General features: G+C 41.5%; 1 protein-coding gene across 5 annotated transcripts in view; it reads right to left on the reverse strand.

Annotated features, from left to right (window-relative positions):
* ADGRB3 (adhesion G protein-coupled receptor B3) overlaps positions 1–27753 on the reverse strand; it is a 1579303-nt gene that overhangs the window by 466567 nt on the left and 1084983 nt on the right. For 4 of the 5 annotated variants that reach the window (XM_069726666.1, XM_069726665.1, XM_069726663.1 and 1 more), the window contains one exon: positions 23229–23337. In XM_069726666.1, the coding sequence (XP_069582767.1) occupies positions 23229–23337 (109 nt within the window). The remainder of the gene's footprint in view (positions 1–23228; positions 23338–27753) is intronic. The other variant, XM_069726664.1, reaches the window with a different exon arrangement.

A 27753-nucleotide genomic window follows, 5' to 3' on the forward strand; every position in this document is an offset into this window, starting at 1 on the left:
GAGTTGTACTTTAGCCCAGGGGGGGTGGCTTCACCCCTCCGTGGCTACGATCGCTCTGATTGGCTGTTGAAAGTGAAACTGCCAATCAGAGCGATTTGTAATATTTCACCTAAAAAACTGGTGAAATATTACAATCCAGCCATGGCCGATGCTGCAATATCATCGGCCATGGCTGGAAACACTGATGTGCACCCACCCCACCCCACCGATCGCCCCCCAGCCCTCCGATCTGTGGTCCGCTCCCTCCGTCCTGTGCTCCGTTCCCCCGTCCTCCTGTCCGCTCCCCCATGCTCCAATCCCACCCCCTGTGCTCCAATCCAACCCCCCTGCACTCCGATCCACCCCCCGTACTCCAATCCACCCCCCCCGTGTTCCGATCCACCGCCCCATGCTCCGATCCACCCCCCCATGCTCCCCCCATGCCATCATACTTACCGAGCCTCCCGGGGTCCGTCCGTCTCCTTTCCTGGGCGCCGCCATCTTCCAAAATGGCGGGCGCATGCGCCAGCCGGCAGATTCGTTCCAATGTGAATTTTGATCACTGTGATAAAACCTCACAGTGATCAAAATAAAAAAAAAAACAGTAAATGACCCCCCCTTTGTCACCCCCATAGGTAGGGACAATAATAAAATAAATAATTTTTTTTCCACTAAGGTTGGAGTTAGAACTACGGTTAGGGTTAGGGTACGGTATGTGCACACGTATTCTGCTCCTCTGCGGATTTTTCCGCAGCGGATTTGATAAATCCGCAGTGCTAAACCGCTGTGGATTTATCGCGGATTTACCGTGGTTTTTCTGCGCATTTCACTGCGGTTTTACAACTGCGATTTTCTATTGGAGCAGTTGTAAAACCGCTGTGGAATCCGCAGAAAGAAGTGACATGCTGCGGAATGTAAACCGCTGCGTTTCCGTGCAGTTTTTCTGCAGCATGTGTACAGTGATTTTTGTTTCCCATAGGTTTACATTGAACTGTAAACTCATGGGAAACTGATCTGCAGTGTTTTCCGCAGCGTGTGCACATACCTTTAGAATTAGGCTATGTGCACACGGTGCGGATTGGCCGCTGCGGATTCACAGCAGTGTTCCATCAGGTTTACAGTACCATGTAAACATATGGAAGACCAAATCCGCTGTGCTCATGGTGCGGAAAATACCACGCGGAAACGCTGCGTTGTATTTTCCGCAGCATGTCAATTCTTTGTGCGGATTCCGCAGCGTTTTACACCTGTTCCTCAATAGGAATCCGCAGGTGAGATCCGCACAAAAAACACTGGCAATTCGCTGTAAATCCGCAGGTAAAACGCAGTGCCTTTTACCCGCGGATTTTTCAAAAATGGTGCTGAAAAATCTCACACGAATCCGCAACGTGGACACATAGCCTTAGGGTTAGGATTGGGTTGGAATTAGGGTTGTGATTAGGGTTAGGGGTGTGTTGGGGTTAGGGTTGTGGTTAGGGGTGTGTTGGGGTTAAGGTTGTGGTTAGGGTTATGGCTACAGTTGGGATTAGGGTTAGGGGTGTGTTGGGGTTAGTTGGAGGTAGAATTGAGGGGTTTCCACTGTTTAGGCACATCAGGGGGTCTCCAAACGCAACATGGCGCCACCATTGATTCCAGCCAATCTTGTATTAAAAAAATCAAATGGTGCTCCCTCACTTCCGAGCCCCGACATGTGCCCAAACAGTGGTTTACCCCCACATATGGGGTACCAGCATACTCAGGACAAACTGCGCAACAATTATTGGGGTCCAATTTCTCCTGTTACCCTTAAGAAAATAAAAAATTGCTTGCTAAAACATCATTTTTGAGGAAAGAAAAATGATTTTTTTATTTTCACGGCTCTGCGTTATAAACTTCTGTGAAGCACTTGGGGGTTCAAAGTGCTCACCACATATCTAGATAAGTTCCTTGGGGGGTCTAGTTTACAAAATGGGGTCACTTGTGGGGGTTTCTACTGTTTAGGCACACCAGGGGCTCTGCAAACGCAACGTGACGTCCGCAGACCATTCCATCAAAGTCTGCATTTCAAAAGTCACTACTTCCCTTCTGAGCCCCGACGTGTGCCCAGTGGTTTACCCCCACACATCGGGTATCAGCGTACTCAGGAGAAACTGGACAACATCGTTTGGGGTCCAATTTCTCCTGTAACCCTTGGGAAAATAAAAAATTCTGGGCTAAAAAATTATTTTTGAGGAAAGAAAACGTATTTATTATTTTCACGGCTCTGCGTTATAAACTTCTGTGAAGCACTTGGGGGTTGAAAGTGCTCACCACATATCTAGATAAGTTCCTTGGGGAGTCTAGTTTCCAAAATGGGGTCACTTGTGGGGGGTTTCTACTGTTTAGCCACATCAGGGGCTCTACAAACGCAACGTGACGCCCGTAGAGCATTCCATCAAAGTCTGCATTTCAAAACGTCACTACTTTACTTCCGAGCCCCGGCATGTGCCCAAACAGTAGTTTACCCCCACATATGGGGTATCACTGTACTCAGAAGAAACTGGACAACAAATATTGGGGTCAAATTTCTCCTGTTACCCTTGGGAAAATTAAAAAATTCTGGGCTAAAAAATTATTTTTGAGGAAAGAAAACTTATTTATTATTTTCACGGCTCTGCGTTATAAACTTCTGTGAAGCACTTGGGGGTTCAAAGTGCTCACCTCACATCTAGATAAGTTCCTTTCGGGGTCTAGTTTCCAAAATGGGGTCACTTGTGGGGGTTTTCTACTGTTTAGCCACATCAGGGGCTCTGCAAACGCAATGTGACGCCCGCAGAGCATTCCATCAAAGTCTGCATTTCAAAACTTCACTACTTCACTTCCGAGCCCCGGCATGTGCCCAAACAGTGTTTTACCCCCACATATGGGGTATCAGCGTACTCAGGAAAAACTGGACAACAACTTTTGGGGTCAAATTTCTCCTGTTACCCTTTGGAAAATAAAAAATTGTGGGCTAAAAAATCATTTTTGAAAAAAGATTTTTTTTTTAATTTTCATGGCTCTGCGTTATAAACTTCTGTGAAGAACTTGAGGGTTCAAAGTGCTCACCACACATCTAGATTAGTTCCTTTGGGGGTCTAGTTTCCAAAATGGGGTCCTTTGGGGATCTCAAAATGTTTATGCACACAGGGGCTCTCCAAACGCGACATGGTGTCCGCTAATGATTGGAGCTAATTTTCCATTTAAAAAGCCAAATGGCATGCCTTCCCTTCCGAGCCCTGCCGTGCGCCCAAACAGTGGTTTACCCCCACATATGGGGTATCTGCGTACTCAGGACAAACTGGACAACAACATTTGTGGTCCAATTTCCCCTATTACCCTTGGCAAAATAGTTAATTCCAGGCTAAAAAATCATTTTTGAGGAAAGAAAAATTATTTTTTATTTTCATGGCTCTGCGTTATAAACTTCTGTGAAGCACCTGGGGGTTTAAAGTGCTCAGTATGCATCTGGATAAGTTCCTTGGGGGGTCGAGTTTCCAAAATGGGGTCACTTGTGGGGGAGCTCCAATGCTTAGGCACACAGGGGCTCTCTAAACGCGACATGGTGTCCGCTAACAACTGGAGCTAATTTTCCATAAAAAAAAAAGTCAAAAGGCGCGCCTTCCCTTCCGAGCCCTGCCGTGTGCCCAAACAGTGGTTTACCCCCACATATGAGGTATCGGCGTACTCGGGAGAAATTGCCCAACAAATTTTAGGATCCATTTTATTCTATTGCCCATGTGAAAATGAAAAAATTGAGGCGAAAAGAAATTTTTTGTGAAAAAAAGTACTTTTTCATTTTTACGGATCAATTTGTGAAGCACCTGAGGGTTTAAAGTGCTCACTAGGCATCTAGATAAGTTCCTTGGGGGGTCCAGTTTCCAAAATCGGGTCACTTGTGGGGGAGATCCAATGTTTAGGCACACAGGGTCTCTCCAAACGCGACATGGTGTCCGCTAACGATGGAGATAATTTTTCATTCAAAAAGTCAAATGGCGCTCCTTCCCTTCCGAGCCTTACCATGTGCCCAAACAGTGGTTTACCCCCACATGTGAGGTATCGGTGTACTCAGGAGAAATTGCCCAACAAATTTTAGGATCCATTTTATCCTGTTGCCCATGTGAAAATGAAAAATTGAGGCTAAAAGATTGTTTTTGTGAAAAAAAAGTACTTTTTCATTTTTACGGATCAATTTGTGAAGCACCTGGGAGTTTAAAGTGCTCACTATGCATTAGATAAGTTCCTTGGGGCGTCTAGTTTCCAAAATGGGGTCACTTGTGGGGGAGCTCCAATGCTTAGGCACACAGGGGCTCTCTAAACGCGACATGGTGTCCGCTAACAACTGGAGCTAATTTTCCATAAAAAAAAAAGTCAAAAGGCGCGCCTTCCCTTCCGAGCCCTGCCGTGTGCCCAAACAGTGGTTTACCCCCACATATGAGGTATCGGCGTACTCGGGAGAAATTGCCCAACAAATTTTAGGATCCATTTTATTCTATTGCCCATGTGAAAATGAAAAAATTGAGGCGAAAAGAAATTTTTTGTGAAAAAAAGTACTTTTTCATTTTTACGGATCAATTTGTGAAGCACCTGAGGGTTTAAAGTGCTCACTAGGCATCTAGATAAGTTCCTTGGGGGGTCCAGTTTCCAAAATCGGGTCACTTGTGGGGGAGATCCAATGTTTAGGCACACAGGGTCTCTCCAAACGCGACATGGTGTCCGCTAACGATGGAGATAATTTTTCATTCAAAAAGTCAAATGGCGCTCCTTCCCTTCCGAGCCTTACCATGTGCCCAAACAGTGGTTTACCCCCACATGTGAGGTATCGGTGTACTCAGGAGAAATTGCCCAACAAATTTTAGGATCCATTTTATCCTGTTGCCCATGTGAAAATGAAAAATTGAGGCTAAAAGATTGTTTTTGTGAAAAAAAAGTACTTTTTCATTTTTACGGATCAATTTGTGAAGCACCTGGGAGTTTAAAGTGCTCACTATGCATTAGATAAGTTCCTTGGGGCGTCTAGTTTCCAAAATGGGGTCACTTGTGGTGGAGCTCCAATTTTTAGGCACACAGGGGCTCTCCAAACGTGACATGGTGTCCGCTAAAGAGTGCAGCCAATTTTTCATTCAAAAAGTCAAATGGCGCTCCTTCCCTTCCAAGCCCTGCCGTGCGCCCAAACAGTGGTTTACACCCACATATGAGGTATCAGCGTACTCAGGACAAATTGGACAACAACTTTCGTGGTTCAGTTTCTCCTTTTACCATTGGGAAAATAAAAAAATTGTTGCTAAAAATCATTTTTGTGACTAAAAAGTTAAATGTTCATTTTTTCCTTCCATGTTGCTTCTGCTGCTGTGAAGCACCTGAAGGGTTAATAACACTTCTTGAATGTGGTTTTGTGCACCTTGTGGGGTGCAGTTTTTAGAATGGTGTCACTTTTGGGCATTTTCAGCCATATAGATCCCTCAAACTGACTTCAAATGTGAGGTGGTCCCTAAAAAAAATGGTTTTGTAAATTTTGTTGTAAAAATGAGAAATCGCTGGTCAAATTTTAACCCTTATAACTTCCTAGCAAAAAAAATTTTGTTTCCAAAATTGTGCTGATGTAAAGTAGACATGTGGGAAATGTTATTAATGAACTATTTTGTGTCCCATAACTCTCTGGTTTAACAGAATAAAAATTCAAAATGTGAAAATTGCAAAATTTTCAAAATTTTCGCCAAATTTCCATTTTTATCACAAATAAACACAGAATTTATTGACCTAAATTTACCACTACCATGAAGCCCAATATGCCACGAAAAAACAATCTCAGAACCGCCAGGATCCATTGAAGCGTTCCTGAGTTATTACCTCATAAAGGGACACTGGTCAGAATTGCAAAAAACGGCCAGGTCATTTAGGTCAAAATAGGCTGGGTCATGAAGGGGTTAATATGAGCATACAGGTAATAGAAATGTTACACTAGTCCTACCTGCATGCCTCATATTAGCAGTATTGTTGCTGATAAATGTTATATTCTTTTTATATTATGTTGATGATTTCTTCCAGGCTCCGGGGTGTGTGATGCCTGGAAGAAATCCCTGACTCATTACAATACTACCCCCCATATGCACATCAGTTATGACCCCAGAATCCAGCGCCTGCACCCTGCACTACTTCAGAAATACGTACCTAATCCTCCATTCAGGGATCTTCTGCGCAGGTGCCAGTGACTTCCACTCCAGTAACCTCCGGTGTGTACGCCAATAAGGTGCTCTCCCCACTTCCTCCCTGCATAGTAATTGCCATGTAAACATGGTTCCTAGTGATGACTGTGCAGGGAAGAAGTGGGGAGAGCATATTATCACACCAGAAGTCACAGTGACTCGCTGGCGCCTGCACAGAAGATCCCTGAAAGCAGTGCCACTCAAGTCAGCGCTAACCAGGCCATGGTACTTGGTACTTTGCTAGTAGAGGGCCAATGACAGCAGTAAGGATATACAAAGCATGGAGGGAACATATATGCCTCGCCTATATGTTCTCCATTTGTTGAAGCCATCTTCTTTTTCAACTTCAGCTTTTTTACAGATGGTAAAAAGGGAAAAACACCAGTGCTCACAACCTGAATAATATCCTTAGCCGCTGGGATCAGAACAGCCAGGTGCCAGGGCTGTAATATATTATAAACAAAAAATGCTGTAAGGAAACTGATGCCGCGCTTAGGATATGTAACTACAAAATAAGATCTCCTACTGGTGCTTCTGCTGAATGCCCAAAATAAATAAATAAATACATAAGTACAAGCAGGTGTACCTAGCGCGGCCCCGTAGCCTCTGTGACGTCACACGCTATGCGTTCTCGTCGGCCATCTTTTTTGCTGTATCCAGGGATGCCACCGGCCGGGGCGTGCCTGGTTTTCACGCTGACCGATCGTCATCCCGCCTGGTTGCGGCTGTCTCCTGCCCACCTCTGTGCCCAGCACTTTCTCATTGGAAGTGCCGCCTAACAATCCTGACGGGCGACCCACGCATCTGATAACCATGTGCACTGACCACTCCACGGCAACTTGGTGAGTTAAATCTGAGCCACTAGTTATTGTTGATAGACATTGTGCTCACACACGTGGTACACCTGCTCATTGCACATATTTACTAGGGCACATGTATTTATTTATTTATTTATTTTGGGCATTCAGCATAAGCACCAGTAGGAGATCTTATTTTGTAGTTACATATCCTAAGCGCGGCATCAGTTTCCTTACGGCATTATTTACAGATGGTGTTATGTTTGCATCAAGAATGTGTTGAAATTTCATTGAATCCATTCTTCCCTCTACCCGTGAAATGTTCCCCATGCCATTGGCTGCAACACAACCCCAAAGCATGATTGATCCACCCGTATGCTTAATGGTTGGCGAGATGTTTTTTTCCTGAAATGTTGTGCTTTTTTTTCTCCATACATACCTTGGATCATTGTGGTCAAAGAGTTCTATTATAACTTCATTGGTCCACAGGACTTGTTTCCAAAATGCATCAGGCTTGTTTAGATGTTCTTTATCATACTTTTGCATACTTCGGCTGAATTTTATGGTGAGGATGCAGGAGAGGTTTTCTTTTGATGACTCTTCCATGAAGGCCATATTTATGCAGGTGTCTCTGAACACTATAACAATGTAACACAACTCCAGAGTCTGTAAATTTATTTTTGAAGGTCTTTTGCAGTCAAGCGGGGTTCTGATTCTCTCACTGAAATTTTGCTTGGTCTTACCAGACCTTATCTTGACCTCCACTGTCCCTGTTAACTGCCATTTCTTAATTACATTTCGAGCTGAGGAAAAGGCAACTTGAAAACACTTTTCTATCTTCTTTTAGCCTTTTCCTGCTTTGTGGGCCTCTACTATTTTCATTTGCATAGTGTTAGGCCGCTGCTTAGAAGAACCCATGGCTGCTGTTTTAAGACACAAGGCTGGAGAAGCCTGGGTTTTTTATAAAGCTGGGAAATTTACAACACCTGGTCTTTTCTAATGATGATAGTGAAAAAAACATAACTCTGATAGGCTAATTAAGGTCTGAAACCTTGGTCAAAGTTATCTGAGCACAGAAATCTCCAATGGTGCCCAAACTTTTGCATCTGCCCATTTCCCTTTTTGTAATTTTAAAATGTAAAAATTGACAATATTCTTTTTGTCTAAAAGATAAAGGAAATGTGTCATCTTTAACTTTAACCCTTTTATAGATCACTAGATGGTGGTCCGATTCTACTGCATCAGGTATTCTGGAATATGCATGTCCACGTAGTATATTGCACAGCCCACGTAGTATATTGCCCAGCCACGTAGTATATTGCCCAACCACGTAGTATATTTCCCAGTGACGTACTATATTGCCCAGTCACATAGTATATTGACCAGCCACATAGTATATTGCCCAGCCACGTAGTATATTGCCCAGCCATGTAGTATATTGCCCAGTCACGTACTATATTGCCCAGTCACGTACTATATTGCCCAGCCACATAGTATATTGCCCAGTCACGTACTATATTGCCCAGCCACATAGTATATAGCCCAGCCATGTAGTATATTTCCCAGGCACATGGTATATTGCCCAGTCACATACTATATTGCCCAGCGCGCATAGTATATTGCACAGCCCACGCAGTATATTGCCTAGCCCGTGTAGCATATTGCCCAGCCTGTGTAGCATATTGCCTAGCCCGCATAGTATATTGCACAGCCCACGTAGTATATTGCCCAGCCCGCGTAGTATATTGCCCAGCCCGCATAGAATATTGCCTAGCGCGCTTAGTATATTGCCCAACCCGCGTAGTATATTGCCCAGCATGCATTGTATATTGCACAGCCCGCGTAGTACATTGCCCAGCCCGCGTAGTATATTGCACAGCCCACGTAGTATATAGCAATAAGGGCATCATATCCCTGTGAAAAAAAAGGAATTTAAATAAAAAATAGTTATATACTCACCTTCCGTTGGCCCCTGGATCCAGGAAGCGTTTACCGATGCTCCTCACGCGCTCCGGTCTCAAGAGTGCATTGCGGTCTCGCAAGATGATGACGTAGCAGTCTCACGAGACCGCTACATCATCATCTCGAGATCGCAATGCATGGACCAGTCACCGGAGCGTCGCGAGGAGCCGGAAAGGCGCTGGAAGGTGAGTATATGATGATTTTTTATTTTTTAAATTATTTTTAACATTATATCTTTTTACTATTGATGCTGCAAAAAAAACCTTTTAAAGGGTTTTCTTACCAAAGACTGTGTAATTTCGAAAAAAAACTTTCATTTTTTGATTAGTAAATACAGCAGAATTTTGATCTGTTTTTGTGATTCTCATGCTATCATATTTTTCCACCTTTTTGCAATGTCAACTTTTATGTGTTAAGAATTTAATCTTGACAGTATTAGGAAACATGTTAAACAAAGCTTATAATCTTTCTTCTGATTTTACTACTCTAGCTGTTCACATAAGAAGGCATTATGGCAACAGATGTTGGAACTGCTGTGGTCTGCATGCTAGATCAATGGTAAGCAGCATGCTGCTTTGCTGTGTACTACTATAAGACCTTTGATTCAGAATAGAGAGCCTGTGCATATATTTGATTAGCTGTAATACACATAGGAGGAATGAATTATACTTAAAGTCAGTGTTGAAGTTGTCTTAAATGCTGCAGCAAATCATAAAACTTAAAGAGGACCTGTCACCATGTCTAAAGTGGCCATTTTCTGTTTTTATTTTATTCCTGCTGCTCGCCTAAGTATTCAGGGTTTTTTTTAAACATTTTTTAATAAGGTTCTAAAGTTATGGGTCTTTATAAAAGGTGAAAATTTTTATGGCATTTACATATGGCTCGTGGCTCACAGGGTGATGATGCACAGTAGCCTAACGACAAACCCCACAGAATCTGGGAGCAACTCCCACATGGAAAAATCCATAAAAGTTATCAATAAATTAAAAGACCTATATCTCTGCAACCCTTTGAAAAATGATTACTCAGGGAAGCACTAGGAATAAAATAAGTACAAAAACTGGCCACTTTTGATCAGGTGACATCTTTTTTAAGACTTTCATAGGAACAAAGGTGGTAGCATTTCCTGAAACATTATTACTTTAATTCATCCACTAGGTCCTTCTGCCCATATTTGAAAAAGGTCTTACAGATCAAAATGTTACAATTTGCACTTTGACTGCAATATACCATAAATTCCTTTGTTCCTATGAAGATGGAGTTCCAGATTTTCTATACATATTCTATGAAGTGAGACCATATTCGAGCAGCCTAGATACCCGAGAGAGCCATATTTATCTGTTTCTTATATTGAGTTCTTCCTTAATAATTAATAAAAATGTGTGTCATATGATAATTCTTTCTAGAAGTCCTTGTCTTCTTGTGACTTTATCACAGTGGCAAATGAGAATGACCAGTGAAGAAGTTTGCAGTACAATGTTGCTTTAGGAAATCAGTCATGGTATGAAACCTGCGGTGATAAGCTTCTTTAAGTACCTTTAACCCCTTCACGACATGCGCCGTACATCTACTGCGCATGCCGTGAATCCCCCTTTGATGTGGGCTCCGGCGGTGAGCCCACATCAAAGTCGCGACATGTCAGCTGTTTTGTACAGCTGACATGTGCGCGCAATAGCGGCGGGTGAAATCGCTATTCACCCGCCGCTATTAACCTGTTAAATGCCGCTGTCAAACACAGACAGCGGCATTTAACTACCGCATCCGGCCGGGTCGCCGGATATGACGTCATCGCCGACCCCCGTCACATGATCGGGGGTCGGCGATGCATCAGGAAGGTAACCATAGAGGTCCTTGAGACCTCTATGGTTACTGATGCAGGTCTGCTGTGAGCGCCCTCCTGTGGTCGGCGCTCACAGCACACCTGCATTTCTGCTACATAGCAGCGATCTGATGATCGCTGCTATGTAGCAGAGCCGATCAGGCTATGCCAGCTTCTAGCCTCCCATGGAGGCTATTGAAGCATGGCAAAAGTAAAAAAAAAATGTTTTTAAAAATATGAAAAAAATATAAAAAATATAAAAGTTTAAATCCCCCCCCTTTCGCCCCATCCTAAATAAAACAATAAAAAAAAAACCAGACCTACACGTATTTGGTATCGCCGTGTTCAGAATAGCCCGATCTATCAAATAAAAAAAAGCATTAACCTGATCGCTAAACGGCGTAGCGAGAAAAAAATCCGAAACGCCAGAATTACGTTTTTTTGGTCGCTGCGACATTGCATTAAAATGCAATAACGGGCGATCAAAAGAACGTATCTGCGCAAAAATGGTATCATTAAAAACATCAGCTCGGCATGCAAAAAATAAGCCCTCACCCGACCCCAGATCACGAAAAATGGAGACGCTACGGGTATCGGAAAATGGCCCTTTATTTTTTTTTTTTTTTTTTTTTAGCAAAGTTTGGAATTTTTTTTCACCACTTAGATAAAAAATAACCTAGTCATGTTAGGTGTCTATGAACTCGTAATGACCTAGAGAATCATAATGGCAGGCCAGTTTTAGCATTTAGTGAACCTAGCAAAAAAGCCAAACAAAAAACAAGTGTGGGATTGCCCTTTTTTTGCAATTTCACCGCAGTTGGAATTTTTTTCCCATTTTCTAGTAAAAGACATGGTAAAACCAATGGTGTCGTTCAAAAGTACAACTTGTTCCGCAAAAAATAAGCCCTCACATGACCATATTGACGGAAAAATAAAAAAGTTATGGCTCTGGGAACGAGGGAAGCGAAAAACGAACACGCAAAAATGAAAAAGGGCCGCGACTTGAAGGGGTTAAATGCACAAAGCAGCTACAGCGGCTTGTAAACGTTTTGGAACCTCTGGTCAAAATTTCTGTTATTATGCACAGTTAAGCAAGTTGAAGATTAAATGATCTCTAGAAGAACTAAAGTTAAAGATGACACATTTCCTTTATATTTTAAGCTATATATATATATGTATATATATATATATACATATATATATATATATATCCATCTTACTCCGACCTTCAGGACATCATATAAGACCGGACCGCCTTGAATATTGGAATCCTTACACATGTCATATCTTCTTCAATCAATCAATGTCTTATTCAATATACATATATGGACTTTCTGTTTTCTGTGGTACATTATATTGACGTGTACTTTGCATTGGCATAAATCTATGCAGTGGCCTGAGTGGTCACTAAATATTTTTGTTACCTAGCAACGTATAGATGTTGGCCATTTGAAGCCCTTAGATTTTGTGCGCCCGAATCGGATTCTTCAATTTTGTGTTATATTTTTATTTATTCCGTTGGTATTACCTTATATTATTTGTAAAATATCATACTATCTCCGGTGCAGCCATGGCGCGCATGCGCTGCGTGTGGTTCCCTCTGCTCCCCGTTGGAGCGGCATCATTAGTCTCACGCATACGCTGTGGGTCTCCTTATCCATAGCGGCTGGGCGACGCCTGATGCCGTCTCTGACCCGGGGCTGGGCATCCCAGGCGCGCATGCGCCATTAACATGGCTGTTACTGGCCGGGACGCACCACGTGACACTTCACATGCTGCATAGTCCGCCTTATTTGAAGGTTCCTGTCTTGCTCTGAGTCACTTCCCCTTGAAAAAGCTGATACTCGCGTAGGCAAAACGCGCGTCGGGGACATTTCCTGGCTGAATCCTACCCGCTGCACACTGTCCTGCTACATTTTATTGGTAAGCACTGCTTTTGATCATTATCTGAGGCTGTGGGATACTCTTTACCCACTGGCTGATCTTTATTGTACACTTATGGCTGCTTTCCCGTTCTGATATAAAGCATGTGATATAGATATATGGCAGTTTGCACCTGTGGATATTCACTTTCCCCTTAACCATCCTTTTGTACTATGTACCTATTTATTATGCACTTTAAGTTTGTTAAATTAATAAAATATTAAATTTTGCACCACTTTTATGCTCCGTTGGTACTCCTTTTTTCTAATAGTCTGCATAGAGTTGGTTTGCCGCTTTGGTTGTGGGTTCTTATGGCACTATTCAGTGCTCTAATTTCCCTGTGGCTCTAATATGTTGCCTGGTATTGTTATTATATATATATATATATATATATATATATATATATATATATATATATATATATATATATATTAGCATTTTTTTTTTCATTTTAAAAATCACAAGAAGGAAAATGGACCAATGCAAAAGGTTTCAGACCTTACTCAGCCTGTTAGGATTATGGCTTGTTCACTATCATCATTAGGAAAGGCCAGGTGATGCAAATTTCCCAGGTTTATAAAAACTCAGCCTACAGTGCAGCATATTACATCACAGTACAACCTTTTTACAGTAACACCATCTGTAAAAAGACTGAAGTTGAAAAGAGGATGGATTCTACAAATGGATAATGATCCTAAACACATGTCAAATCCACAATAGACTATCTAAAAATGCACCAGATGAAGGTTTCTCAATGGCCCTCAAAGTCCCCGGAACTGAACATCATTGAAAATCTGCAGTGCATACAATGTGTCATTTGTAATTTTCTGCTTTTTAGAGATCATTTTTTCCTCTGTTCACAGTAATTTTTTCCAGGGGTGTCCATACATTTACTTTCCACGTATATGAATTTATTAAAATGGAGTGAAAGCCAAATAAGCATACAGTTGACTAGAAAAGGTTACAATTTATTTGAGTCTCCAATATTGGGAAAAACTTTGAACAAAAAAGTGAAATCCTTATTCTAATTAAACTTTACAGTTTAGAGATAAAAAAATATTGCATCAAATGAACACTGGCAAGATTTGACTAAGAAGTTGATAGAGGAGGAAATCCAGAATTTAGCTGATCCACCATCATTCAGACTTTTTTGCACTTTTTGTCAGACAATGAATGATCAGTCAACAGCTACAGTGTATAATTCCAATTGTTGGTTGACAAAAATTGTGAAAATATGCTATATTTGTTTAATTATTATCTCAAATGGGTAGTTTTTAGTCAGATTCACACAGTAATTTAGCACGTTTGCCATGTCATTTTCATTAGCATTTTTCACTGGATTGTTTTTTTAGTTAAACAAATACTAGGAAATATTGCTTTAACCCCTTAGCGACCGCCAATACGCCTTTTAACGGCGGCCGCTAAGGGTACTTAAAGCACAGCGCCGTTAATTAACGGCGCTGTGGGAAAAGTGAATAGCGCCCCCCAGAGTCGGATTTTCTCTGGGGTCTCAGCTGTCGGGGGTAGCCGAGACCCCAGAGAACATGATTCGGGGTTTTTTTTACCCACCCCGCATTAGCGATCGCCGATAATTAACCATTTTCCAGCGATCGCAAAAAAAAACGCGATCTCTTTTTAATTTCTCTGTCCTCCGATGTGATCGCACATCGGAGGACAGAGAAAAGGGGTCCCAGGTAGGCCCCAATACTCACCTATCTCCCCCGGTGCTCCTCGTGGCTCCCGGTGGGCGCCGCCATCTTCAAAATGGCGGGCGCATGCTCAGTGCGCCCGCCGGCCGGCCCCGCAAGGATCTTTGGGGTCTCAGCTGCCAAGGGTAGCCGAGACCCCAAAGAGCATGCGCAGTGCGCCCGCCATCTGTCTCCATCTGCTGGCCGGCAGGAGAACAGCAGTTGGGGCTAAAATTAGGGCTAGGGTTAGGGCTAGATTTAGGGCTAGGGTTAGGGCTAGGGCTAGGGTTAGGGCTAGGGTTAGGGCTAGGGTTAGGGTTAGGGCTAGGGTTAGGGCTAGGGTTAGGGCTAGGGTTAGGGTTAGGGCTAGGGTTAGGGCTAGGGTTGGGGATAAATTTAGGGTTAGGGTTGGGGCTAAATTTAGGGTTAGGGTTGGGGCTAAATTTAGGGTTAGGATTCTTTCACACTTACGTCGGTACGGGGCCGTCGCAATGCGTCGGCCCAACATACCGACACACGTTGTGAAAATTGTGCACAACGTGGGCAGCGGTTGTAGTTTTTCAACGCATTCGCTGCCCAATCTATGTCCTGGGGAGGAGGGGGCGGAGTTACGGCCACGCATGCGCGGTCAGAAATGGCGGATGCGACGTACAAAAAAACGTTTCATTGAACGTTTTTTTGTGCCGACGGTCCGCCAAAACACAACTGATCCAGTGCACGACGGACGCGACGTGTGGCCATCCGTCACGATCCGTCTATGGGCAAAAAACGCATCCTGCGGGCACATTTGCAGGATCCGTTTCTTGTCCAAAACGACGGATTGCGACGGATGCCAAACGATGCAAGTGTGAAAGTAGCCTTAGGGCCAGGATTAGGGTTGGGGCTAAAGTTAGGGCTAGTGTTATGAACTGGTGATTCAGAACCACAATAGACCTAGTGGTTAAGAGCACACAAGGTGACCTGATAGTTACTAATAACATAGGACGAGCTCTGAGACGTGGGACCTCTGCTGACCGCAATCCCTAATCCTATCATACCACACTAGAGGTAGCCGTGGAGCGCTCCTGACCAGACCTAGGCGCCTCGGGCACAGCCTGAGAAACTAGCTAGCCCTGAAGATAGAAAGATAAGCCTGCCTTGCCTCAGAGAAATTCCCCAAAGAAAAAGGCAGCCCCCCACATATAATGACTGTGAGTAAAGATGAAAATACAAACACAGAGATGAAATAGATTTTAGCAAAGTGAGGCCCGACTTACTGAATAGACCGAGGATAGGAAAGATAGCATTGCGATCAGCACAAAAACCTACAAACAACCACGCACCATGCGTCTCAGAGCTTCCAGCAAGCAGGAAAAACCAATATAGCAAGCTGGACAGAAAAAATAGCAAACAAAAGTAACACCAGCAAAACTTAGCTTATGCAGGGTAGACAGGCCACAAGAACGATCCAGGAAAGAGCAAGACCAACACTGGAACATTGACTGGAGGCCAGGAACAAAGAACTAGGTGGAGTTAAATAGAGCAGCACCTAACGACTTAACCTCGTCACCTGAGGAAGGAAACTCAGAAGCCGCAGCCCCACTCATGTCCACCAGAGGAAGCTCATAGACAGAACCAGCCGAAGTACCACTCATGACCACAGGAGGGAGCTTGACCACAGAATTCACAACAGTACCCCCCCCTTGAGGAGGGGTCACCGAACCCCCACCAGAGCCCCCAGGCCGACCAGGATGAGGGGGGTCTAGTTTCCAAAATGGTGCCACTTGTGGGGGGTTTTCACTGTTTAGGCACATCAGGGGCTCTCCAAACGCGACATGGCGTCCAATCTCAATTCCAGCCAATTCTACATTGAAAAAGTAAAACGGCACTCCTTCTCTTCCAAGCTCTGCGGTGCGCCCTAACAGTGGTTTACCCCCACATTTTGGGTATCAGCGTACTCAGGAGAAATTGCACAACAACTTTTGTGGTCTAATTTCTCCTGTTACCTTTGTGAAAATAAAAATTTGTGGGCAAAAAATCATTTTTGTAGAAAAAATGCAATTTTTTTTTTCACGGCTCTACATTATAAACTTCTGTGAAGCACATGGGGGTTCAAAGTGCTCACCACACATCTACATAAGTTCCTTAAGGGGTCTAGTTTCCAAAATGGGGTCACTTGTGGGGGGTTTCCACTGTTTAGGCACATCAGGGGCTCTCCAAACGCAACATGGCGTCCAATCTCAATTCCAGCCAATTCTACATTGAAAAAGTAAAACGGCGCTCCTTCACTTCCAAGATCTGCGGTGCGCCCAAACAGTGGTTTACCCTCACATATGGGGTATTGATGTATTCAGGAGAAATCGCACAACAACTTTTGTGATCTAATTTCTCCTGTTACCCTTGTGAAAATAAGAATTTGTGGGCGAAAAGATCATTTTTGTGTAAACAAAAGCGATTTTTTATTTTCATGGCTCTACGTTATAAACTTCTGTGAAGCACTTGGGGGATCAAAGTGCTCACCACACATCTAAATCAGTTCCTTAAGGGGTCTAGTTTCCAAAATGGTGTCACTTGTGGGGAGTTTCCACTGTTTAGGCACATCAGGGGCTCTTTAAACGTGACATGGCGTCCGATCTCAATTCCAGCCAATTCTGCATTGAAAAAGTCAAACGGCGCTCCTTCACTTCTAAGTTCTGCGGTGCGCCCAAAAAGTGGTTTACCCCCACATATGGGGTATTGGCGTATTCAGGAGAAATTGCATAACAAAATTTATGGTTACATTTCTGTTTTTACACTTGTGAAAATAAAAAAAAATGGTTCTGAATTAAGATGTTTGCAAAAAAAAGTTAAATGTTCATTTTTTTCTTCCACATTGTTTCAGTTCCTGTGAAGCACGTAAAGGGTTAATAAACTTCTTGAATGTGGTTTTGAGAACGTTGAGGGGTATAGTTTTTAGAATGGTGTCACACTTCATTATTTTCTATCATATAGACCCCTCAAAATGACTTCAAATGTGATGTGGTCCCTAAAAAAAAATGGTGTTGTAAAAATGAGAAATTGCTGGTCAAATTTTAACCCTTATAACTCCCTAACAAAAAAAAATTTTGTTTCCAAAATTGTGCTGATGTAAAGTAGACATGTGGGAAATGTTATTTATTAACTATTTTTCGTGACATATCTCTCTGATTTAAGGGCATAAAAATACAAAGTTTGAAAATTGCAAAATTTTAAAAATTTTCGCCATATTTCCGTTTTTTTCATAAATAATCGCAAGTAATATCGAAGAAATGTTACCACTAACATGAAGTACAATATGTCACGAAAAAATAGTCTCAGAATCAGCAGGATCCGTTGAAGCGTTCCAGAGTTATAACCTCATAAAGTGACAGTGGTCAGAATTACAAAAATCGGCTCGGTCATTAAGTACCAAATTGGCTCTGTCACTAAGGGGTTAAAGTTTAGCACAAAAAATTCAAAAGTTTGCAAACAGCATTTTCTTGTGAAGCTTTTTTAGCAGTTAGTTATCTTCTTGGGCGGCACGGTGGCTTAGTGGTTAGCACAGCAGCCTTGCAGCGCTGGAGTCCTGGGTTCGAATCCCACCAAGGACAACATCTGCAAAGAGTTTGTATGTTCTCTCCGTGTTTGCGTGGGTTTCCTCCGGGCACTCCGGTTTCCTCCCACATTCCAAAGACATACTGATAGGGAATTTAGATTGTGAGCCCCATCGGGGACAGTGATGATAATGTGTGAAAAAAATGTAAAGCGCTGCGGAATATGTTAGCGCTATATAAAAATAAAGATTATTATTATTATTATTCTTTCTCTCAATACACAACTCTTGGTATAGTTGTCTTCTATTTTTTTATTTAATGACATGTAAACACATCTGAAATATTACAAAATAAAAAACTCCATCAAAAATGAAAAAAAGTTTCAAATGTTTTCTAATTTGGGAACATTATAAATTACATTAACCCCTTTAAAAGCAGGCTATTTTAGACACAGTAATTTCTTTTTTTGCCAAAAGTTTATTTTTTTGTAAATATATGAGGGCTTGTTTTTTATGGGACAAATTGTGTTTTCAATTGCAATCATTTTGAAATACATACAATCTATTTATTATATTTCATTAACACTTTTTGGGAGTAATTAAAATAGTTTTTTTCTTAAAATGTTTCAGTTTGTACAATGCAGTATAGATAATACAGTATAAATAATGAACTATAAATAATGTGATTAGAATTACTAGACTTCATCAGTCCACCCCCGCCCTGCCCCCTGTGATAACCATCTCAATTTTAATAGCCATCTGCTATATAATCGTCTAATTCTGCCTGTTTGTCTGTAACGGAAATCCCGCGTCGCTGAATGGTCGCGCCAGCCTCCCGCGACCAATCAGCGACAGGCACAGTCCGGCCGCGAATTGGCGAGGGATTTGAACCACGCTTCACTGATTGGTCGCGCCCGGCCGTCTGCAACCAATCAGGGACAGGTGCAGTCCGGCTGCGAATTGGCGTGGGATTTGAACCATGCTTTGCTGATTGGTCACGCCCGGCCGGCCATGACCAATCAGCAATATTGGTACGGGATTTAAACACTACTTCGGTGATTGGTCGCGCCCGGCCGGCCACGACCAATCAGCGACTGGTGCAGTTTGGCTGCGAATTGGCGTGGGATTTGAACCACACTTCACTCATTGGTCATGCCCTGCTGGCCGTGACCAATCAGCGATATTGGCACAGGATTTAAACACTGCTTCGCTGATTGGTCGCGCCGGGCCGGCCGCAACCAATCATTGACAGGTGCAGTCTGGCCGCGAATTGGCGAGGGATTTGAACCACGCTTTACTGATTGGTTACGCCCTGCCAGCCGTGACCAATCAGCAATATTGGCACGGGATTTATACTACATACATATTCTAGAATAACCAATGCATTAGAATCGGGCCACCATCTAATTGTATATAAAGACCCTGGTGTGGGCGGGGTTAGCTTTCTCAGCTCTGCTGCATTCTACATCTAAAAGCTCTGATTGTATGAGAGAGTCTGCACCCAGTAAAAAAGTGAAACATCATTGGATTCAGAGTCTATTTTCCTACATCATGCTGCTCTCAGATGAGGTAGTAGAAACCTTCTGACAAATCCCCTTTAAAGGCACTCTGCCAGCACAGAATGACTGTAGAAACCAATGACATGTTCTTGGTGCTTCAAGGTGGAGTCAATCATTTATATACACCTTCCCACCTGCTTGTTTTTCATCTATCATCACTACAGATGAGCAAACCTGAACTGTAATGTTTGGAGTTCATACCAGACACTTAGTGTCTGATGTTTAACGCTGAACACAGACTTCTCATGGAAGACCATTTCACAATTTAGGAGTATGGAGAAGAGAGGGTGATTTCAATGGGGTTCAGGTTCAGGTTGAAGTTCGGGTACAGTTCTGGTACCTTTAGATTAAAGTTCGGTTGGGTACCAGAACCTTAACTTCCACGGTTCCTCTCATTCCTAATCCTCACTCTCCTAATCTTCACCTTTCTATTGCTTCTTGAAGCCAGAGCTGTCAATCAAAGAAGAGGGGGTGGTAGAGATTGAGGGAAACCAAGCAGGTGGGAAGAAGTAAATTATTGGCCACACTATGAAGCACCAAGTGGTGGAACTTAGTTTGAACATTCATTCTGTGCTGACAAGAGACCCTTTAAGACCTATAGCTTTTTTTATTATTATTATTCAGTTGTCAGAGGTGTATGCTGTATGCAGAGTTGCTTTATTATTTTTTTCCCTGCTGGATAACCTAACAGTTTCAATAATATCATGAGAGTACATATGACTTCTTGATTACATTTTTTGGGTGAGGGACAACAATAAAAATACCAATACATTTTTTAGCAGTGTTCGCTATACAGAACAACTGACATGATAATTGTATTCCTTGGGTCAGTACAATTACAGTGATATCCAATTTAGAGATTTTTTTAATGTTTTATTTACAGAAGAACATAACTTTCTATTGAAAAAAAATCATGTTTTTTATGTTTGCTTCTTCTGAGAGTCATATTGATTATTTATTTTTTTAGGTGGAATGCATGAAAATAACAAATGTATAGTTCAGGTTGGATGAAGCAACCTCAATTATATTTAGATTTTTTTTTACAATATAAGGCTGGAGTCACACTGCTGTATTTCTCCTGCGATAATCGCATCGCGCTGGACAGACTGGCCGGCACCTCTCCTGACCTGAGCATGACAGCATGATGGATTAGTATGCAGCTGTCAAGCTCAGGTCAGGAGAACCGTCAGCCAGTGCGAGGTTTACAATGCGATTCTCGCAAGAGAAATACGGCAGTGTGACTCCAGCCTAACAGTTATTCTTGTGTTTTTTTTTTTTTGTTTATTTCTCTTAATTTGCTATACTTTTCTTCAAAGAATTTATTAGTCCCACATAGGAGCTTGAACACACTTTTTCATCAGTTGAATAACACTCTGAACTGCTGTAATTAATTTCACTACATCTGTATGTCCGAATACTACTGATAGGCCGGTGTGCCACTTGCAACTGCAATGCGAGAAACTCGCACGAGTCTCTCGCCTCAATACCCGGCACTGCCGCTGGCACTCGGGAATGGAGTGTGCGGCTGCATGTATTTCTATGAAGCTGAACGTTCTAGTCTGAACCGCCGGCGGCAGTGCCGGGTATTGAGGCGAGAGACTCGCGTGAGTTTCTCACATTGCAGTTGCAAATGGGACACCTGCCATGGGCACAGCCTTTTAGGTCCTGACTCTGGCACTCCCTAGTAAGCTTCTGTAGTGGGCAGACCCTAGGAAGATTGTTAGGTCTTTGCTTGCCATATCAAAACATCCACACTCCACATTTCCTTGCAGGGGATCAATTGAGCAAAAGAAGGAGCTACTTCCCTTTGTCAAAACTCCTAATATGCTGAGGTTACTATTGATCGCTGCATGCAAGGAGTTAATTAAGCCACAATGCTTGGCCACAGTGCTCACTCAGCATTCCTGTTTCCCTTCTTGCAGCTGGAAGTGAGAATTGCGAGAAAGTGAGAGTTCCAGGATCACGATCCCAAATTAAATCACAACATTGATAAAATATTAAATAAATAGATTTTCAACCATGTAAAAGTAAAACATTTTTGAAAAATATTCTTATAAATTATCAAATAAAATGCAGAGACTTAAAACTACGGTAATTAAAATGATAAATGGATAAATTTGGCTTTTTATAGGTGTAACAAACAAACATAAATTGTTTCAAATTATGAAAAAAATCAGAAAGTACATTCTGTAGATAAACTCGGGGAATGCATTGGACACATTGCAATGAATATTCGCTACATTTGATAGCATGTGCATGTATATACACGATAACCTAATGGCTTCTTCGGCTAAATAGGTAGGAAATCATCAATTACAAATGGAGAACTTGGAGTTCAACAGCGCGGTGCAGGCATTTAGCTATCTGATACTAAAAACAATTGACCTACATTAAAAGATAAATAGAGGAGACTCTATACTAATTGATGTAAAGAGCTAAAGTGCTACAGAGTCTAAGAAAGATGAACAAGACTTCCAGACCATCACTTTAATCAGCCATTTTACAAACACTGTATAAGCAGACCAATTTGTAAACTTGCTCGCCAATATTATTTTAGTGACATTCCACATCTCTCCAAACGTACATTACAACTGCTAAATATACTGAGTGCAGATGCAGCAGCTCGAGATCGGCGCGGAATAACAAATACCTCCTGCTGTCATTAACAAAATAACACTGTAAACACTTTACAGCCTTAAAACGATACATTTTCAGTGCTTGTGACATAAAATGCCGCATCACTCGACACATTAATACACTCAGATGAACCTTAAGTGTCTTAAATCAGCCAGCTACTCTAGTTTACGGGAGGATCTACAGGGAGCAAGACTTGAGATGCTCATGGTTTTCCAATTGCTTGTCAAATTACCACTTGAAATCTGTTTTTAAAAAGTCTTTTCTCATGACCTTATAAATATAGTACAAGATCTTAGGATACAAGATGTCACAATTTCTCCACTGGGACCTTATCATTTGTTATATTTACTAGATCCATTGTACGTACTGTGGCAGAACATCAGGATAGAACATAGACAGTATTCTGTATATATACAGTATGTATATACATCAAAGTCATTTAAAGTCACCGACAGTTACCTAGTTACCCCGCATGAATTCAAGAAGAAAAAAATATTATTTGCGCGTAGATATTGAGATTTGAGTGTGAAATATTAAAAATACCTCTGCTTTTCTAAATTTCCAAGTTGTCGTACATATTCAGGTGTAGACCATCGTAAAATAGCAAAGATATCATTATGTAAAAATGTGTCTCACTGCAGATAAGTGTGAATTGACACATGCTAAGAGTTTAGCTTCTGCATTGTCATATCTTTCTTGTGTGTTGGTTAAAGAAAAGCTATATCTGATTCTGAATGTCGCAAAATCTATAAGAAGTCCATGGGCTTCATTCCTTGAAGCTTTCAACCAGAATTCTGGTGTAAAACTTATGAAAAGTCACAAAATTTAGCTGCAACATGACTTTTGAAATTTGCATGTCAGTTTTTCCTACCTCCGTCAAAATGGGTGACTCCACAACTCGTCTAATTCATGAACTGTTGCGCTCCATACGCCAGAAATCTCATTCCAGTCTCTGTGAGCTTAAGGTGAGTACAGTAATATTGACCCTTATGTAAATGTATGATAATTTGTCCTTCAGGTATTTAAGAACATAGAATACCTTCAAATAAGTCTGTTTAGGTGAGCAAGAACATCCTGAAAACCATTATTATCTTCCAGCAAATGTTGCTAAAGAGATGGTAAAGATACGTACGCTTACGTTGTTGAGATGAGCGAGTTCAATCTCTACCAAGGAATCTGTATACTTTGGCTCTGGATGGATTGTAACTACTATGATCTTAGAATTCACCACTGTAAAATTCCTGGAAATAGAAAATGGACAAAATGATCACACTATGACAAGTGAATAGTAGGACATACACATACTCCATTTACTGTCACGATGCCAATCCGAATAAGTTCCATTCATCATGTTTATTCCATAAAGTAATGAATTTCTAATATTTAGTTTGACAAAATATCTTTGATAACCTTTGTTAAATCCCGTAACGTATAAAATAAAGATGCTATGTTGTGAAAACCAGTATCAAGCAGTGCAAAGACTACAGAATTGCATGCATCCGTTTGTTTTGTGATGCAGATCATTTTTCAGAAACAAATAAAGGAAAGTAAAACATTATTATGATGACCCATCCTGGTACAGTAATATGGAAGCTGGAAATCCTTGGAAAATTAACAGTGATGAACAACTTTCCATTACTAATGCCAGTTGCCTAAATTTATGATTATTCCTCAACTTCTTTTTTTATAAGGAATTTGTTAGACAATAGTTGCAAGAAAAAGCCACTGAGGAGACAATATGAGGCTCTCAAATCTAGATGATGTAACTTCTGCATGAATATTTGATGTTCTAGCTCTGCCTTTGTTGGCTTTCGATGTGCAGTCCACTTTTATCTCACACTGGGAAACCACATGATAAATCCATCACCTTTTTATGATGTCAGTATGAGAATGTCTTAGGGAAAAAGGATTCTATACACATTGCAAGGTAGGCCGATATAAATCATTACCATCCTCAACAGAACACAATGTGCTTTATATATACTGTATCAGGTAATATTTTTCACTATTGTTTTTTTTCAGGCAATAGTTTCTTAACACAAAAATAGAAGACAAATAGTAACATTACATAACAAATGTTGTGCAGATAAGCAATATTTGGGGGGGCACTTTATCTAGTCTTCATGCAGGATTAGTTGAAGCAAAATTAGCTATATTATTTCGGAGGTTTTATACATATTAGTCCTTAGAACCTCTATTAGAACACATTCAAACAACTGATCTTACCCACAGGCCCACAAGAATCTCATTCAGGGGACAGAATGTTTAGTTCAGAAATATAAACTTTATTAATATATTTTATAAAAACATAAAATACAAAAACTTATGCAAGTACCTCTATTCCAAAAAAGACCTTGATAAAGTTTATATTTCTGAACTAAACATTCTGTCCCCTGAATGAGATTCTTGTGGGCCTGTGGGTAAGATTATTTCGGAGGTGCATGACTCCTTAAGAATTTGGCACATCTGTCATTGGCCCATGTACCAGAGAAGAAAATGTACGCTAATAAATTCAATTCAAGTGAAGCTGCTGGCTAGTACTAGGCTTTGTTTAACCCCTTCCCGACCTCCGCCGTACTATTACTGCAGATGTCGGGTCCCCTGCTTTGATGTGGGCTCCGGCGCTCAAGGCCAGGACATGTCAGCTGTTTTGAACAATTCACCCGCCGCTATTAACCAGTTAAATGCTGCTGTCAAACGCTGTTCGGCCGGAAATGATCGCATCGCCGACCACCGTCACATGATCGGGAGTCGGCGATGCGTCAGGATGGTAACCATAGAGGTCCTTGAGACCTCTATGATTACTGATGCCGGCCTGCTGTGAGCGCCACCATGTGGTCAGTTCTCATAGCAAGCCTGCAATTCAGCAATTCTTATGATCGCTGCTATGCAGCTGAGCCGATCGAGTTGTGCCAGCTTCTAGCCTCCCATGGAGGCTTTTGAAGCATGGCAAAAGTAAAAAAAAAAATGTTTTAAAAAATATGAAAAAAATAAAAAAAAATATAAAAGTTTAAATCACCCCCCTTTCGCCCCAATCAAAATAAAACAATAAAAAAAAATCAAACCTACACATATTTGGTTTAACCGTGTACAGAATAGGCGAAAAAAAAATTGAAACGCCAGAATTACGTTTTTTTGGTCGCCACGACATTGAATTAAAATGTAATAATGAGCGATCAAAAGAACGTATCTGCACCAAAATGGTATCATTAAAAATGCCAGCTCAGCACACAAAAAAAGGCCTCACCTGACCCCAGATCATGAAAAATGGAGACGCTATGGGTAACGTAAAACTGCGCAATTTTTTTTTTTTTTAGCAAAGTTTTTAATTTTTTTACCACTTAGATAAAACGTAACCTAGACATTTTTGGTGTCTATGAACTCGTAATGATCTGGAGAATTAAAATGGCAGGTCAGTTTTAGCATTTAGTGTACCTAGCAAAAAAGCCAAACAAAAAACAAGTGTGAGATTGCACTTTTTTTGCAATTTCACCGCACTTGGAATTTTTATCCCGTTTTCTAGTATACGACCTGTTAAAAGCAATGATGTCGTTGAAAAGTGCAACTTGTCCCACAAAAAACAAGCCCTCACATGGCAATATTGATGGAAAACTAAAAAAGTTATGGCTCTGGGAAGGAGAGGAGCGAAAAACAAGAACGCAAAAAAGGAAAAGGGCAAGGTCGTGAAGGGGTTAATTTTCAAAATATTAGCAAAGCTGAAGTAAAATCTCCAAAGTTTTCTTATGTGATAAACATGTACGAGGAGGTAAGTTCTAGACTCGACAATGATAGGGCCATGGATGTTGACTTTTTGGACTTTCAGAGGCGTTGCGTATGGGGTCACATAAAGGGTTGCTGCATAAAATGATATTAATGGGACAAGAGGAAAATATGTGTAATTGGGTTTACAACTGGATAGTGAACCACAGGGTGGTTATTAATGGAACACACTGGGATTGAGTGACAGTTAACAATAGAGTGCCATAAAGGTCAGTATTGGGTTCTCTTCTTTTTAACATATTTATTAATGATCTTGTAGACAGGATACAGTGTAAAATTTGAATATTTGTATATTAAATTAAAATCTGCAAGCTCATAAACACAGAGAAGGATTATTTAATGTTACACAGTGATTTATGTAAGCTGTAGACTTGGGTTGAGAAATGGCAATTGAAGTTCAATGTATACAAATGCAAGGTTATGCACTTGGGTAGTGGAAATAACATTTACAATTATGTACTAAATGATAAAACATTGAATGAAACTGTAATTAAAAATGACTTAGTGGACGACAAACTCAACTTTAGTGATTAGTGACAGGCAGCTGTTTGCAAGGCAAGTAAAATAATGGGATACGTTAAAAGAGGCATAGATGCTCATGACAAGAACATAACTTTGACTCTACACAAGTCACTAATGTGGCCACACTTAGAATAGTGCGTACAATTTTGGTCACTGGTATGTTAGGAGGAATTAGTTGAACTAGAGCGGGTGCAGAGAAGAGTAAAAAGGTTATAAATGAAATGAGTGAACTGCACTGCCAATACAGGTCAAACATGGGGCTATTTAGTTTGGAAACATGAAGCCTTAGAGGCGATCTTGTTACAATGTACAAATATATGAGAGGACAATACAGATACTTCTCTAGTGAGCTTTTTACACTTAGGCCCGCGTAGAGGCATCCTTTACATCTAGAGGAAACAAGGTTTATACATCATCACAGACTTCGATTCTTTACTGTGTAAGCAGTGAGATTATGGAACTCTCTACCCCATGATATTGTTATAGTCAATTCACTACGAACGAACATGATGGCCTGGATGACTTTCTTGAAAAATATAATATTACAAGTTATGGATACCAGATTTTGTGATGGGACATTGATCCCGGGAAGCAGTCTGATAGCGGTATGTGGACCTTTTTCAAGCATGAAAAAGGTCCACGAACCGAAACGTTGCAGATGACAGAATAAATACGGGAGCTGTTTTTTCACAATTGCTGTGGTGCTGTCCTTCTCTTCATGTGCATCCATATATCACAGTCAAAAGATTTTTCCCAGGTCCCACCAGCCATATCAATGAGAATAGTCAGAACAGTTATTAGACTATCATTGTAAATGCTTCTCTCTATGGTGGCTTTCCTCTCCGGGGGCCTCTTTGTTCTCTTAGGGGTAGTGTTGAGCGATACCGTCCGATACTTGAAAGTATCGGTATCGGATAGTATCGGCCGATACCCGAAAAATATCGGATATCGCCGATACCGATATCCGATACCAATACAAGTCAATGGGACATCAAGTATCGGAATGTATCCTCATGGATCCCAGGGTCTGAAGGAGAGGAAACTCTCCTTCAGGCCCTGGGATCCATATTAAAGTGTAAAATAAAGAATTAAAATAAAAAATATTGTTATATTCACCTCTCCGGCGGCCCCTGGACATCAGCGGGAGGATCCGGCGTCCGGCACGGCTTCTTTCTTCAAAATGCGCGCCTTCAGGACCTGTGGAATGACGTCCCGGCTTCTGATTGGTCGCGTGCCGCCCATGTGACCGCCACGCGACCAATCAGAAGCCGCGACGTCATTCCTCAGGTCCTAAAAGGCGCTCATTCTAGGACTTTAGCTGAGGAATGACGTCGCGGCTTCTGATTGGTCGCGTG

Source organism: Ranitomeya imitator, chromosome 5, assembly GCF_032444005.1.
Source record: "Ranitomeya imitator isolate aRanImi1 chromosome 5, aRanImi1.pri, whole genome shotgun sequence".
NCBI lineage: Eukaryota > Metazoa > Chordata > Amphibia > Anura > Dendrobatidae > Ranitomeya > Ranitomeya imitator.